The sequence below is a fragment of the Danio aesculapii genome, chromosome 20 (assembly GCF_903798145.1).
Source record: "Danio aesculapii chromosome 20, fDanAes4.1, whole genome shotgun sequence".
NCBI lineage: Eukaryota > Metazoa > Chordata > Actinopteri > Cypriniformes > Danionidae > Danio > Danio aesculapii.
In genome coordinates, this window is record NC_079454.1 from 2638914 (window position 1) to 2651904 (window position 12991).

At 39.0% G+C, this 12991-nt stretch overlaps 1 protein-coding gene across 1 annotated transcript; it reads left to right on the plus strand.

Moving 5' to 3' along the window:
• tmem244 (transmembrane protein 244) lies at positions 1-11654 on the plus strand. Its single transcript, XM_056481368.1, has 6 exons — positions 1-27; positions 1542-1627; positions 3420-3496; positions 4912-5037; positions 6764-6808; positions 11491-11654. Exons 1-6 carry the CDS (start codon positions 1-3, stop codon positions 11586-11588), a joined length of 459 nt encoding a protein of 152 aa, XP_056337343.1. The 3' UTR covers positions 11589-11654.
• Positions 11655-12991: the final 1337 nt, after the last annotated feature.

Consider the following 12991-nt stretch of genomic DNA (forward strand, 5'->3'; position numbering starts at 1 on the left):
ATGAGGGGCAGATACAGGGAAAGGCAGGTCAGAGTTCACCAAGCTAAAACTTTCCAATGCAGCAATGTGTCAAACTTGACGCACGAGCAAAGTCACTTTTAGGCAAATCATTTCACTCGGCGGCCATCTTTGAAACGCCTCTCGGGCAGTATGCTCGGGCATTCTGTTTGAATAGGAAAACATCTAATTCTCCAAAACTGTATGAATTGAATTTCATATTTGGAATCACCAATAAAATTAAACAACAACTGTCTCTTTAGTTTAATTTCTAAATGTCCAAATCCCACAAAATCTGCAGAAAGTATCATTAGTCTATAGCAATTGATGATTGGCTCCTGTACTAGAAGGCGGGCTTTATTTGCCATATAGCGATCGATGATTAGATCCTGTACTAGTAGGCGGGGCTTCATTCGCCATATTGACTGTTACACTTTTCCCCATTCAAAAAGATACGAGTGACATGTCTTGTGTATTCTACAGTCTTTGGCACGAGCTTGCGTTTCTGGTCTGACGCATTCACTTGCGTATGAATGGAAGTCTATGGGGAGAAAATCCAGCGTGATCGCAGCTTAAGTGTGTTGCAGCAGGGTTGGAACTAAACTATGCAGGGCTGTGGCCCTCCTGGAATTGAGTTTGAAACCCCTGATGTAAAGCCTCCTATAGAAATATTAAAGTGGACCTATTATGCCATTTTTACAAGATGTCAGAATTGTTAGCCCTCCTGAATTTTTAGCCCCACTGTCTTTTTTCCCCAAATTCTGTTTAAGGCAAGTAGATTTTTTCCAACACATTTCTAACCATAATAGTTTTAATAACTCGTTTCTAATAACTGATTTCTTTTATCTTTGCCATGATGACAGTAAATAATATTTGACTAGATATTATTCAAGATACTAGTATTCAGCTTAAAGTGACATTTAAAGGCTTAACTGGGTTAATTAGGGTAAAGTTAGGGTTATTAGGCAAGTCATTGTATAACAGTGGTTTGTTCTGTGGACAATCGTAAGAAAATATTGCTTAAGAGGGCTAATAATATTGAACTTAAAATGGCTTTAAAAAAATAAATATTGCTTTTAATGTAGCTGAAATGAAGACTTTCTCCAGAAGAAAAAATATTATAGGAAATACTGTGGAAAATTTTTTGATTCTGTTAAACATAATTTGTGAACTATTGGAAAAAGAAACAAAAATTCACAGGAGAAATAACTCTGACTTCAACTGTATAACTTAAGCCAGTGTTTCCCAACTCTGTTCCTGAAGGCACACCAACAGTACACATTTTCAACCTCTCCCTAATCAAACACACCTGAATCAACTCATCATAACATCAGAAGAGACTCCAACACCTGAAGTTAACGGGTCAGAAAAGGGAGACATATAAAATATGTACTGTTGGTGTGCCTCCAGGAACAGGGTTGGGGAACACTGACTTAAGCTATTGGTGATACAGGCCTCTATGAATCAACACAACAGTGTTTGATGCTGACAGTAGTGATTGCTGACTGCAGCACTGATGGACCTGTTTTTATATGTGTTGTCAGGCTGTCCTGCAGAACCTGTTGATGTGTATGGTGTGTTTTTACTCACTCTACTATATTGTGGTCAGTGTCTGCATCGGCGTTCTCAGGTGAGATCCTACACTTTCCACAACTTCCTTTGCTTGTCTTTTGTGGTCATGCAACTTCCTGTAGTACTGACAGAAAAATAGTCTGCGGCTCTGTCCCATTTCGCTTACTTACACTACGTCCTAAAAGTTCACGCAGTTTTGTGTGTTAAAAAACGGGCTGTTATGTTGCTTAGTTACGAACACTGTCAAACATTACGACACATCAGCTGCAGGTTTATCAACGAGTGTTTCATGCAGAGAAATCTCCTCAGGTGTTTGCAGAACTATAAAAAAGTCCAAACACGTCTTTATAGAAGCTCACAATGTTGTCGCAGATCAAATATAACAAGGAAAGCGTGATTTAAATACTTTCCAGTAGGCTAGATTTTACCAATCATTTAAACATGTTTACCGAAGCCTGTTTACTTGACGGTTGGTCTGGGTCTCGCGCGTCCGCCATTTTTGTAGTTTGTTTACTCTTTTTAACCTTAATTTGTAGTTCTAGTGGAGTTCACGGCCAACGGACGGTTCTACACTTCGAAACACTACCACAAATAGTCGACCATGCGAGACACTTTGGCCTGTTTTCAACATACTACGGTTTAGGACATACTAATTATATTTTAAAATACTATTTAGGGCAGATAATGTGCGAATTGGGACGCATTACCCTACTGAAAAATCCAGCTTAAACCAGCCTAGGCTGGTTGGCTGGTTTTAGCTGATTGACCAACCTGGTTTTAGAGGGGTTTTGGCCATTTCCAGGCTGGTTTCCAGCCATTTCCATCCTGGTCTAAGCTGGTCAGGCTGGAAAATGACCAGCTAAAACCAGCTTGACCACCTAGCCAGGCTGGGAGCCCAGCCAAAACCAGCTATGTCCATCTTAAACCAGGCTGGTCAAGCTGGTTTTAGCTGGATTTAGCTGGTCATTTTCCAGCCTGACCAGCTAAGACCAGGCTGGAAAATGACTAGCTAAATCCATCCATCATATGATAAACCCAGAAGACATAAACAGCAGTAGAAGAGAAATAGAAATAACAGGGATGTGTAACAGAAATGATTATGATTGGCAGTGTTTAAATAGCTTTAAGCATTCATAGTCATATAAATAAATAAAATAATTAACAAATAGGCTGGGATGGCATGGTGGCTCAGTGGTTAGCCCTGTAGCCTCACAGCAAGAAGGTCGCTGGTTCGAGTCTTGGCTGAGCCAGTTGGCATTTCTGTGTGGAGTTTGCATGTTCTCCCCGTGGTCACGTGGATTTCCTCTGGGTGCTCTGGTTTCCCCTACAGTCCTAACACATGCACTATAGGTGAATTGAATTAACTAAATTGACCATAGTGTATGTGTGTGTGTGTGTGAGAGAATGAGTGTGTATGGGTGTTTCCCAGTACTGGGTTGCAGCCGGAAGGGCATCCGCTGTCTTAAACATATGCTGGAATTGTTGGCGGTTCATTCTGTTGTGGCGAGTTGAAGGAAAATGAATGAATGAATATTATAATATTTTTTATATCTATATTTTAAGATATATTATTTATATATTTTTGATTAATTTGTTTTATTATTTTATTATTTTTGTTATGTTTGTATTTATATTTGTTATTACTGGTATTTATATAATGTATTGGATTTCACTCTGTTCTGTCATGTGTTTAATATTACATTACTCAAAAAACCTATAAACATTAACAGCATATCAGCATCACATTCTTGATCTGCTGGAGTCACAGATATAGCTCCACCTCTCTGTGTGTTCATCTGGTGTTGTTTGTTTGTTCATCTGTTGATTGTTTGTTTGTTTGTTGTCATCAGGGTGGAGGAGGTGGACAGCTTGTTAGCACCATTTGACTACACCACACAACCATCATGGCAAAGTCCCAAATACTTAGGTATGCTGGTGTGGATGCAGTATGCAGTGATTACACACTTTACAAGTGTGTGTAAATCTTGGAGTATAGAGTGCGTAAAGCTAGAGTATAGCGTGTGTAAAGCTGGAGTAAAGAGTGAGTAAAACTGGAATAAAGAGTGAGTAAAGAGCGTGTAAAGCTAGAGTAAACAATCAGTAAAGCTGAAGTAAAGAGTGTGTAAAACTAGATTTAAAAAGAGTGTAAAGCTGGAATAAAGAGTTTGTAAAGCTGGAGTAAAGAGTGTAAAGCTAAAGTAAAGAGTGTGTAAAGCTGAAGTACAAAGTGCGTAGAGCTGGAGTAAAGAGAGTAAAGCTGGAGTAATAAATGCATATAGCTGAAGTAAAAAGTGAGTAAAGCTGGAGGAAAGAGTGGGTAAAGCTAGAGTAAAGAGTGAGTAAAAATGGAACAAAAAGTGTGTAGAGCTGGAGTAAAGGGTGTGTAAAGCTTGAATAGAGAGGGCGTAAAGCTAGAGTAAAGAGTGGGTAATGCTGGGGTAAATAGTGTAAAGATGGAGTAAAGAGTGTGTAAAGCGTGAATAAAGAGTGAGTAAAGCTGGAGTAAAGAGTGAGTAAAGCTGGAATAAACAGTGTGTAAAGCTAGAGTAAAGAGCATGTAAAGCTGGAGCAAAAAGTGAGTAAAGCTGGAGTAAAGAGTGTGTAAAGCTGGGGGAAAGAGTGTGTAAAGCTAGAGTAAAGAGTGTAAAGCTTGAGTAAATAGTAAGTAAAGCTGGAGCAAAGAGTGTGTAGAGCTGGAGTAAAGATGGAGTAAAGAGTGTAAAGCGTGAATAAAGAGGGAGTAAAGCTTGAGTAAAGAGTGTGTAGGGCTGGAGTAAAGAGTGTAAAGCTGGAGTAAAAAGTGAGTAAAGATGGAATAAAGAATGTGTAAAGATGGCGTAAAGAGTGTGTAAAGCTGGAATAAAGAGGGATTAAAGCTGGAATAAAGAGTGTAAAGCTCGAGTAAAGAGTGTGTAAAGCTGGAGCAAAGAGTGTGTAAAGCTGGAGTAAAGAATGTGTAAAGCTGGAGTAAAGAGCATGTAAAGCTGGAGTGAAGAGTGTATAAAGCTGGAGTAAAGAGGGAGTAAAGCTGGGGTAAAGAGTGTGTAATGCTGGAGTAAAGAGTGTGTAAAGCTGGTATGTGTGACTCTGTGCTGTATAGGTGTGTTTTGTATGCTGTGTGTATCTTCATGTGTGTGTATGTGTGTGATTTGTGTGCTGTATGTGTGTTTGTGCGCTTGCATATGTGTCCATGTCTGTGTGTGTCTTCGTGTATGTGTGTGTGTGTGTGTGTGTGTGTGTGTGTGTGTGTGTGTGTGTCTTTATGTGTGTGCATCTTCATGTGTTTGTGTCTTCATGTGTATGTGTGTCTTCGGGTGTGTGTGTGTGTGTGTGTGTGTGCAGTGAGTGTGATCTCCACAGAGGTGACGTATGTTCTGGGTGGTCTGGTGTTCGCGTGGATCGTGGAGGAGTGGGTCTGGGATTACGCCATTACTGTCACACTGCTGCACGTCGCCCTCACAGTCGCAGGTCAGGAGATCTAAACACACACACACACACACACACACACACACACACACACACACACTGTAAAAACTGTTTAGTCACTTTAAAAATTGAGTAAAAGCCAGTGTAACTGAGAATTGTTACGTTGGCTTAATTTTTATAATCATGCACATTGTTCATTTAGTTAATTATATTAGGTCAACAGGTTTACTCACTTTTTTAAAATAAAGTCAGCTAATCTCTTTAAAAACAGGGGGGTTTACTCACTTTTTTTAAGTAAAGTCAACTAATCCCTTTTGTACAGTGTAATAACATGGTTTAGCAAGTTATCCCTTGCATAGTTTTACAGATTTTGCCAGAATAAATAGTTTAGATAATAAGAACAAGGAATGTGTGGAGACATGAAACTGCACGCATCAGTTTGACCTATTGTTTTTTATTTTTACTTTTTTCTGATTGCTTCTTTAACCCCTTTACTGTTGCCCCAGTTCAACACTTTGGTGCATAGATTTACGCTTGGACTCATTTTAGAGGTGCAGTATGTAGGTTTCAAGTCAATGAAAAAAAGAGAAACGTTGATCAATAATGGGAGAAATGACAAATCCAGTCAAATCTATACATCTATAAATCTATATTATATAGAAAGTGAATTTAATGAATGGTGTAAAGCAGTTTATGTTATGTTACTGTATGTTATGTTATGTTATGTTATGTTATGTTATGTTATGATAACATATTAGGGATTTGGCTAAGAATCACCCTGAGCTTGTAAAATGAACCAATGAAAATGCATACTCATTTAGGTATTATTGAAGCACCAACATAGTCATAATCTAATGTCCTGTTAGTATTAGAAAGATCTATATTGGAAAATTTTGAACATATTTAATGAGTCTTAACATACTTTTCTAACATTGTGGCTTGGGAATTTAGTTTACGTTATGACAATGTTTCACTCCTGGCCACAAGCAAAACAATTTGCCAGTGGGGTAAGTGAAATAATCTTGATTTCACTTTGTAGGCAGATTATTTAGCTTGTTTTAGGAAAAATCCATTTAATAACATGGTTTAGCAAGTAATCAGTTGTTTAGTTTTATAGATTTTGCCAGAATAACCACTTTAGACAATAATGTTAGAAAAAAGTTGAACAAAAGTTATGTGCCTTTATCTTTATCCAAATAATAATAATAATAAATATATATGTTATTATAATGAATACAATTTGTATTTTGTAAAACATGTTTTAGTCTAAAATTGACCAAAAAAAATCAAAGCTAAACATCTGAACAAATTTTATTCCAAATTTGAATTTGATATCTCAAAATTGAGCTTTTTGTTTTTGCTGCAGTACCAGACACGACCACCAGATGACATCCTGATTATATTGATGAGCATACAATGGCACCCCCTATGTTTTAAGGAAAATGAACCGTATTTCATACGTTTTCGTTTTTCATACTTTTGACAATAATTGTAAAGTAGGCATCAAATTCTGAAGCAGTATGGGGAGTTTGGTGGTATTTGGTTTGAATTTAGCCTCTAAAAACAAGAACATATTTAGTTTGTCTAATGAATACTTCTTGATTTAAGAATTTAGGATATTTAGACTAAGACAAAAACTCTGTGTAGATGTGTTTTGCCTTGTTGAAGTACATGTGATTGTGTTGAATGCTTGATTATTTGTAGTATGTCTGCATGTACACAAAGGCTGTTCTTCAACCTAGTGTTTTCACTGTGGTTTGGCTTTCAGTCATGGCTGATTTTCCCTCAACAGAGCACTGGTGGATTGCTCTCGGTGAGTTTTCACTCATTTAACCCTCTGTTTGTTCATTTAACACTGCAAAATACAATTTAGACAGACTGAGAGAACATAAACTCTTTTTTTTTTTTTAAATGGCAAACAATTAAATTCACAGCTGAGTCTGCGCTGTTCTTACCATAAATATAACTAATCCCAATCTGGATACTTTCCAATATAAAGGGACATATTCATTCATGCCTACTCAATCCAGTGATAACTTGTTATATGTAAAGACTCCACAAGTGCCACTCTGTTGATGTTCACTATAGGTCAAACTTCATTTGACCTTTTTATTATAATCATAACCTTCTGATCGATTTAAATAAACACTCAACTTTTTATGTAAATAGGCTAATTTTACAGCTTCCCAAAGAGTCAAACAGTTGAGTTTTACCATTTATGAATCCATTCAGTCAATCTTCAGGTCTGGCAGGAGCCCATTTAGCTTATCTTAGCATAGACATCTTGCTCAAAAGTGACCAATGAGTTTAGATCATTTTCTTATTTAAAGCTCTTGTGTAGTTATATCGTGTACTAAGATTAATGAGAAGTTGATTCAATTCCATTGAATTGATTTTAATTTATTCATTCATTCATTCATTTTCAGCTGCTTTTCCCTGCCTGGGTTGCAGGGGTAGCAGTCTCAAGAGAGAACCCCAGACTTCCCTCTCCCCAGACACTTCCTCCAGCTCCTCTGGGGAAATCCCAAGGCATTCCCAAGCCAGCCAAGAGACATAGTCCCTCCAGCGTGTCCTGGGTCTTCCAAGAGGCCTCCTCCCGGTGGCACATGCCTAGAACACCTCTCTAGGTAGGTGTCCACAAGGCATCTGTAACAGATGCCCAAGCCACCTCGATGTGGAGGAGCAGCGGCTCTACTCTGAGCTCCTCTCGAGTGACAGATCTCCTCACCCTATCTATAAGGGTGCACCCTGCCACCCTGTAAAAGAAATTGGTTTTGGCCGCTTGTATCCGAGATCTTGTCCTTCCGGTCATGACCCAAAGCTCATGCTCATAGGTGAGAGTAGGATTGTAGATTGACCAGTAAATCGAGAGCTTTGTCTTTTGGCTCAGCTCCTTTTTTACCTCAACGGACCGATACATTGACCGCATTACTGCTGTAGCTGCACAGATCTTCCTGTCTATCTCACATTCTATCCTTCCCTCACTCGTGAACAAAACCCCAAGATGCTTGAACTGTAGGAATTCATTAAGCTGTATTCCCCCTCCTAACCAGAAGGAGGCGCTCCAGTCTTCTCACACAACAGGATACCACTTCTATGCTTCCTCCGGAACAGTGGATGGCACCACTTTCTCACCATCTGCTGTGTGCCACCACTTAAGCTTGATTAGCAACACCTGTGTTTTGCCTTATATAAGTGTGTGTGTTACAAACTACTGTGTTCAGTCTTGAGCCATTACTGCCCGGTGTTCTCCAGTTTGTCTAGAGAAGCTAAGTGCCACTTCACTGTTGTGCCTTTTGACCATCGTGTCATATTTTTTTTTGCTTGTTTGAAGCTCGGCTTCAGTCTTTTCTGTTGTACGTTGCTTTCTATTTTTCAAGTAAAGATCATTTGTTTATTTTTTTTGAAACCAAAGCCTCAAGTTCCCTTATTAATCTTCTGCTCTTGGGTTCATATGTAGAGGAGTTTGCTCAGCAGGGAAAGGCCCCAGCATTGTGTCCAAGAGAACTGGGGTCAATCCTCACCTAAACCGACACCTTACATGAACTTCTCCACCTGGGGAAAGGATTCTCCACCAACCTGGAGATGGCAAGCCACCTTTTTCTGGTGGAGCGCCATGGCCTCAGACTTGGAGGTGCTGATTCTCATCCCTGCCACGTCACTCTGGGGTCCACTCTGCTGAAGGTCCATGTCCGACGAAGCCAACAGAACCACATCAACAGAGATCAAATCCTGTCCTGTGCCGGACCCCATCTAGCCCAAAGCTGCACATAGAAGTTCTGTCCATAAAAATTATCAACAGAATTGGTAACAAAGGGCAGTCCTGCCGGAGACCATCATGCACTAAATCAAATCTGATTTATTGCAGGCAATGTGAATCAAACTCCTGCTCTGTTTATACAGGGACCAGAGCGCCTCTGACCCCATACTCCCAGAGCACCCCCCACAGAATGTCACGAGGGACACGGTCGAATGCCTTCTCCAAGTCCACAAAACACATGTGGACTGGTTGGGCATACTCCCAACCCCTACCCTCAAGCACCCTGGTGAGGGTATAGAGCTGGTCCAGTGTACCACGGCCTGAATAAAAACAGCATTGTTCCACTTGGATCCTAGGTTTAACCATTGGCCAGATCCTCCTCTCCAATACCCTGGTATAGACTTTGCCAATAGAGGCTGAGGAGTGTGATCCCACTATAGTTGGAGCACACCCTCCGGCCCCCCTTCTTAAAAATGGGAACCACCACCCCAGTTGGTACCCAGAGGTACTGTCCCCGACCTCCATGCGATATTGTAGAGACGTGTCAGCCAAGACAGCCCCATAACATCCAGAGACTTGAGATACACAGGGTGTATTATTGCATTACAATCAGATTCAGTTAAAGTTACAATCAAATGTACATCCTGGAAGTCCTCGATGGTTGGGATCATTCATCAAGGAAGTGTTGTCTTCAAAGTCCTCAATGGTTGGAATCATCTCTTCAAATGTGTTGTCCTTGAGGTCCTCAATGGTTGGCATCATCTCTTCACAGGTCTTGGATCACATCAGTGGTGTTGCACAATCTCTAGAGGCTTCGGAATTAGTATCCCCAGGTGAATAGGGAATTAGGGAAATATTTCGCGTAGCTGCTGTTCATAGTGTATTTGAACAAGAGATATTAAATATCAGCGCAAAAATGAAGTGCTATAAATGAAAATAACCGTTATAAACAAACATAGAAACAAACATAAACCATATAAGTATTTCGAACAAAATGTCTGCTGCATTAAGACAGGAGGAGTGTGTCTAATAGCTGGTTTATAAAGCCAGCTCATCTGCGTGGAGCACACTCATGCATCATACTGTTATGTGATGCATTGTGTGTGTATGCTTTACTAAAAAGATAGGTCTTTAAAGATGTGTCTGAGGCTCGGACATTATCAGGAAGGCTATTCCAGAGTTTAGGAGCCATATATGAGAAGGCTCGACCTCCTTGAGTGGACTTTGATATTCTAGGTACTACCAGAAGCTCTGAGTTTTGAGATCTTAAGGAGCGGGTTGGATTGCAGTGAGACAGAAGGTTGGTTAGATAAACAGGAGCTAGATCAGGGGTGTCCAAACTCAGTCCTGGAGGGCCGGTGTCCTGCATATTTTAGTTCCAACCTCAATTAAACACACCTGGACCAGCTAATCAAGCTGTTTCTAGGTATATTAGAAACTTCCAGGCTGGTGTGTTGAAGGAAGTTGAAACTAAACTATGCAGGACACCAGGCCCTCCAGGACCGAGTTTGGACACCCCTGAGTTAGACTAATTAGAGCCTCAAAGGTAAGAAGGAATATTTTATAATCAATACGGAATTTAACTGGCAGCCAGTGTAAGGAGGATAAGATTGGGGTGATATTATCATATTTTCCAGACCTAGTGAGAACTCTGGCAGCTGCAATTTGCGTATATGAGTAGTCCCTGTGCAAACTGCTGGTCCAATGCTATCTCACCGCATTTCATAATGCTTTAATGTAGTGGCTAAAGCTGCGGTCACACTGGGCTTTTCCTCCCATAGACTTCCATTCATACGCACGCGAATGCGTTAAGTTTCGCATGTTGCTGCGGTGCAAAGTTCAAGCTTGGTGAACTCTGACCTGCGAAATCGCATCACTTGACTGCATGAGACCAATCGAGGATCAAAACACGACCTCTCTGGACAGAAATTTAAAGCATGGAGCAATCGCTCGCTTTTTTTAATGTCTAATTATCTTGTTTAATCCCGCCCCTTTTCGCAGCGCCGTACGACAGAATTTCGAACACACAAACTCTGGTGTGACCATAGCTTAATTCGTAGGAATTTGTAGGATCTCATTTGTTCATTTTAGTGTGATTGGCTCAACACCTAATGACGCTTTGGTTTAGGGGTGGGGTTTGGTGCTTGCCTCCTTTTAAAATTCGTACAACTAAACTAGTATGATTTCGTACAAATTAACCACTGAACTGACAAAGCGTAGAATAATTTCATTTCCCTTGTGAGATCAAGCTTACTAGTAAGAATTTACCTGTCTGAGGACTATCTTCAGACATTGTGTAATATCATTGCACGGCTGCAGCAATGCTACAGCAGTAAACTCCCTTGATTATTACGCCAGAATGAGAGTATAGTTCCTATATTGCCTTATCAGCCTAGAAAACAGCAGCTTTTCATTTTCATTCAGTCTTAGTGCATGATAGAACTACACAAGAGCTTTAAATAAGAAGATTATCTCAACTCTTTGGTCATTTTTAAGCGAGATGCTAATGGTCTAATCTGATTCAATGATTCATGCTAAGCTAAAAGTGCTCCCAACAAACTCGGAGATCGGCTGAAGAGATTCAGAAATGGTAAAACGCAGTTGATTAACTTTAGGAGAGTTTTTTTGTCTCAAAAAAGTGGATTGTAAAAGAATATTGAGTCCAGCGTAGGACTTGAAACAATCATAATAATCTGTTGAAATAATCCTAATTACGCATGACTTCTGTCTTGTAGGCTCCGGGTTATTGATGATGATTTTTGGAGGGCAGCTTCTGGCTTACCGACTGTTCAGAAATAATTTTGTGCATCCCACAGATCTCCAGAACTTCTGACATCTTCAAGATAAACGCTCTCAGTTTTGTATTCATTCAGTTTTTTATGTCGAGGTTTGAAATGGTTTTGTAATTCCTGCACAGTATTGTACATTATGGATTTGTTTTGAAACTGTCTGCTTATGATAAAATAATACCAGAACATCGTGTGGTTTGATGGACTTTATTTTAATAATCAGAAATCTTCTGTTAATTATTAATCCAGCTGTAACTGCATCTGTGTTTGCCTCATGTACTGTATATGGAGTGACAATTTTTGAATAATCAGGACATTTTGGGCTGTTATGAAGTCACTTTCTCTGTTAGAGTAATTTATTATACAGCTGAAGTCAGAATTATTCACCCTCCTGTGAATTGCTTTTCTCTTTCCAATATTTCCCAAATGATGTTTAACCCTTTAACTGCCTGCTTGACCAAATGGTTGACTATATTTTGACTTACTATAGGCTATTTTATTGAGAAGAGTACATAACCAGATTGAGCCATCTCTACTGTCTGGTTGAAGTGTGTTATGCCAAAAAAATCCACTAGTGGTCACTAACTCAATCAACAGCACTCGTCACAACATTGCTTCTAATATTGAAGTCAAAAACAAGGAAATCACTCCTGACATGTGAACTGTTTTAGGTAAAAAATATGCGTGGTAAGCATATTTTTTTTGACATATTACCATCCAAGAGCCCTCATTTTACAAAGTTATGTTGCTTGCTGCCATAATAAATATTAAGGATGTTTGTAATAATTTTTCAAAAACATGCTCAACTACATGGTTGATTCGTGACTTTATGTTAAACATAGAAAAGCGAAACTAATGTTTTCATGTCATGCATTTCTGCAATCAGAATGGACTGTTTGCTGAGAAATATTCTCTTTTAATCATTCACAGAATACATATTTCACCGTTTTTCATATATTCATGAATAAACTGAGATAATTTCTGAAGTATATATATATATACATACATACATATACATACATACACACACACATACATATATATATATATATATATATATATATATATATATATATATTCAACACTTTAAGGATATTTTGGAGTAAATATAATGAATTCTTAGAACTAATGTGTGGAAATCCCAATTTTCAAAGATTCACAATTTTCCGATTCAGATCCAGGGATTTTTCACAGTATTTCCTATAATATTTTTTCTTCTGGAGAAAGTCTTATTTGTTGTATTTCGGCTACAATAAAAGCAGTTTTTAATTTATTTAAAATCATTTTAAGTTCAATATTATTATCCCCCTTCAGCAATATTTGTGTTCGATTGTCTCCAGAACAAACCACTGTTATGAATGACTTGCCTAATTACCCTTAGCATAGTTAACCTAGTTAAGCCTTTAAATGTCACTTTAAGCTGAATACTAATATCCTGAATAATATC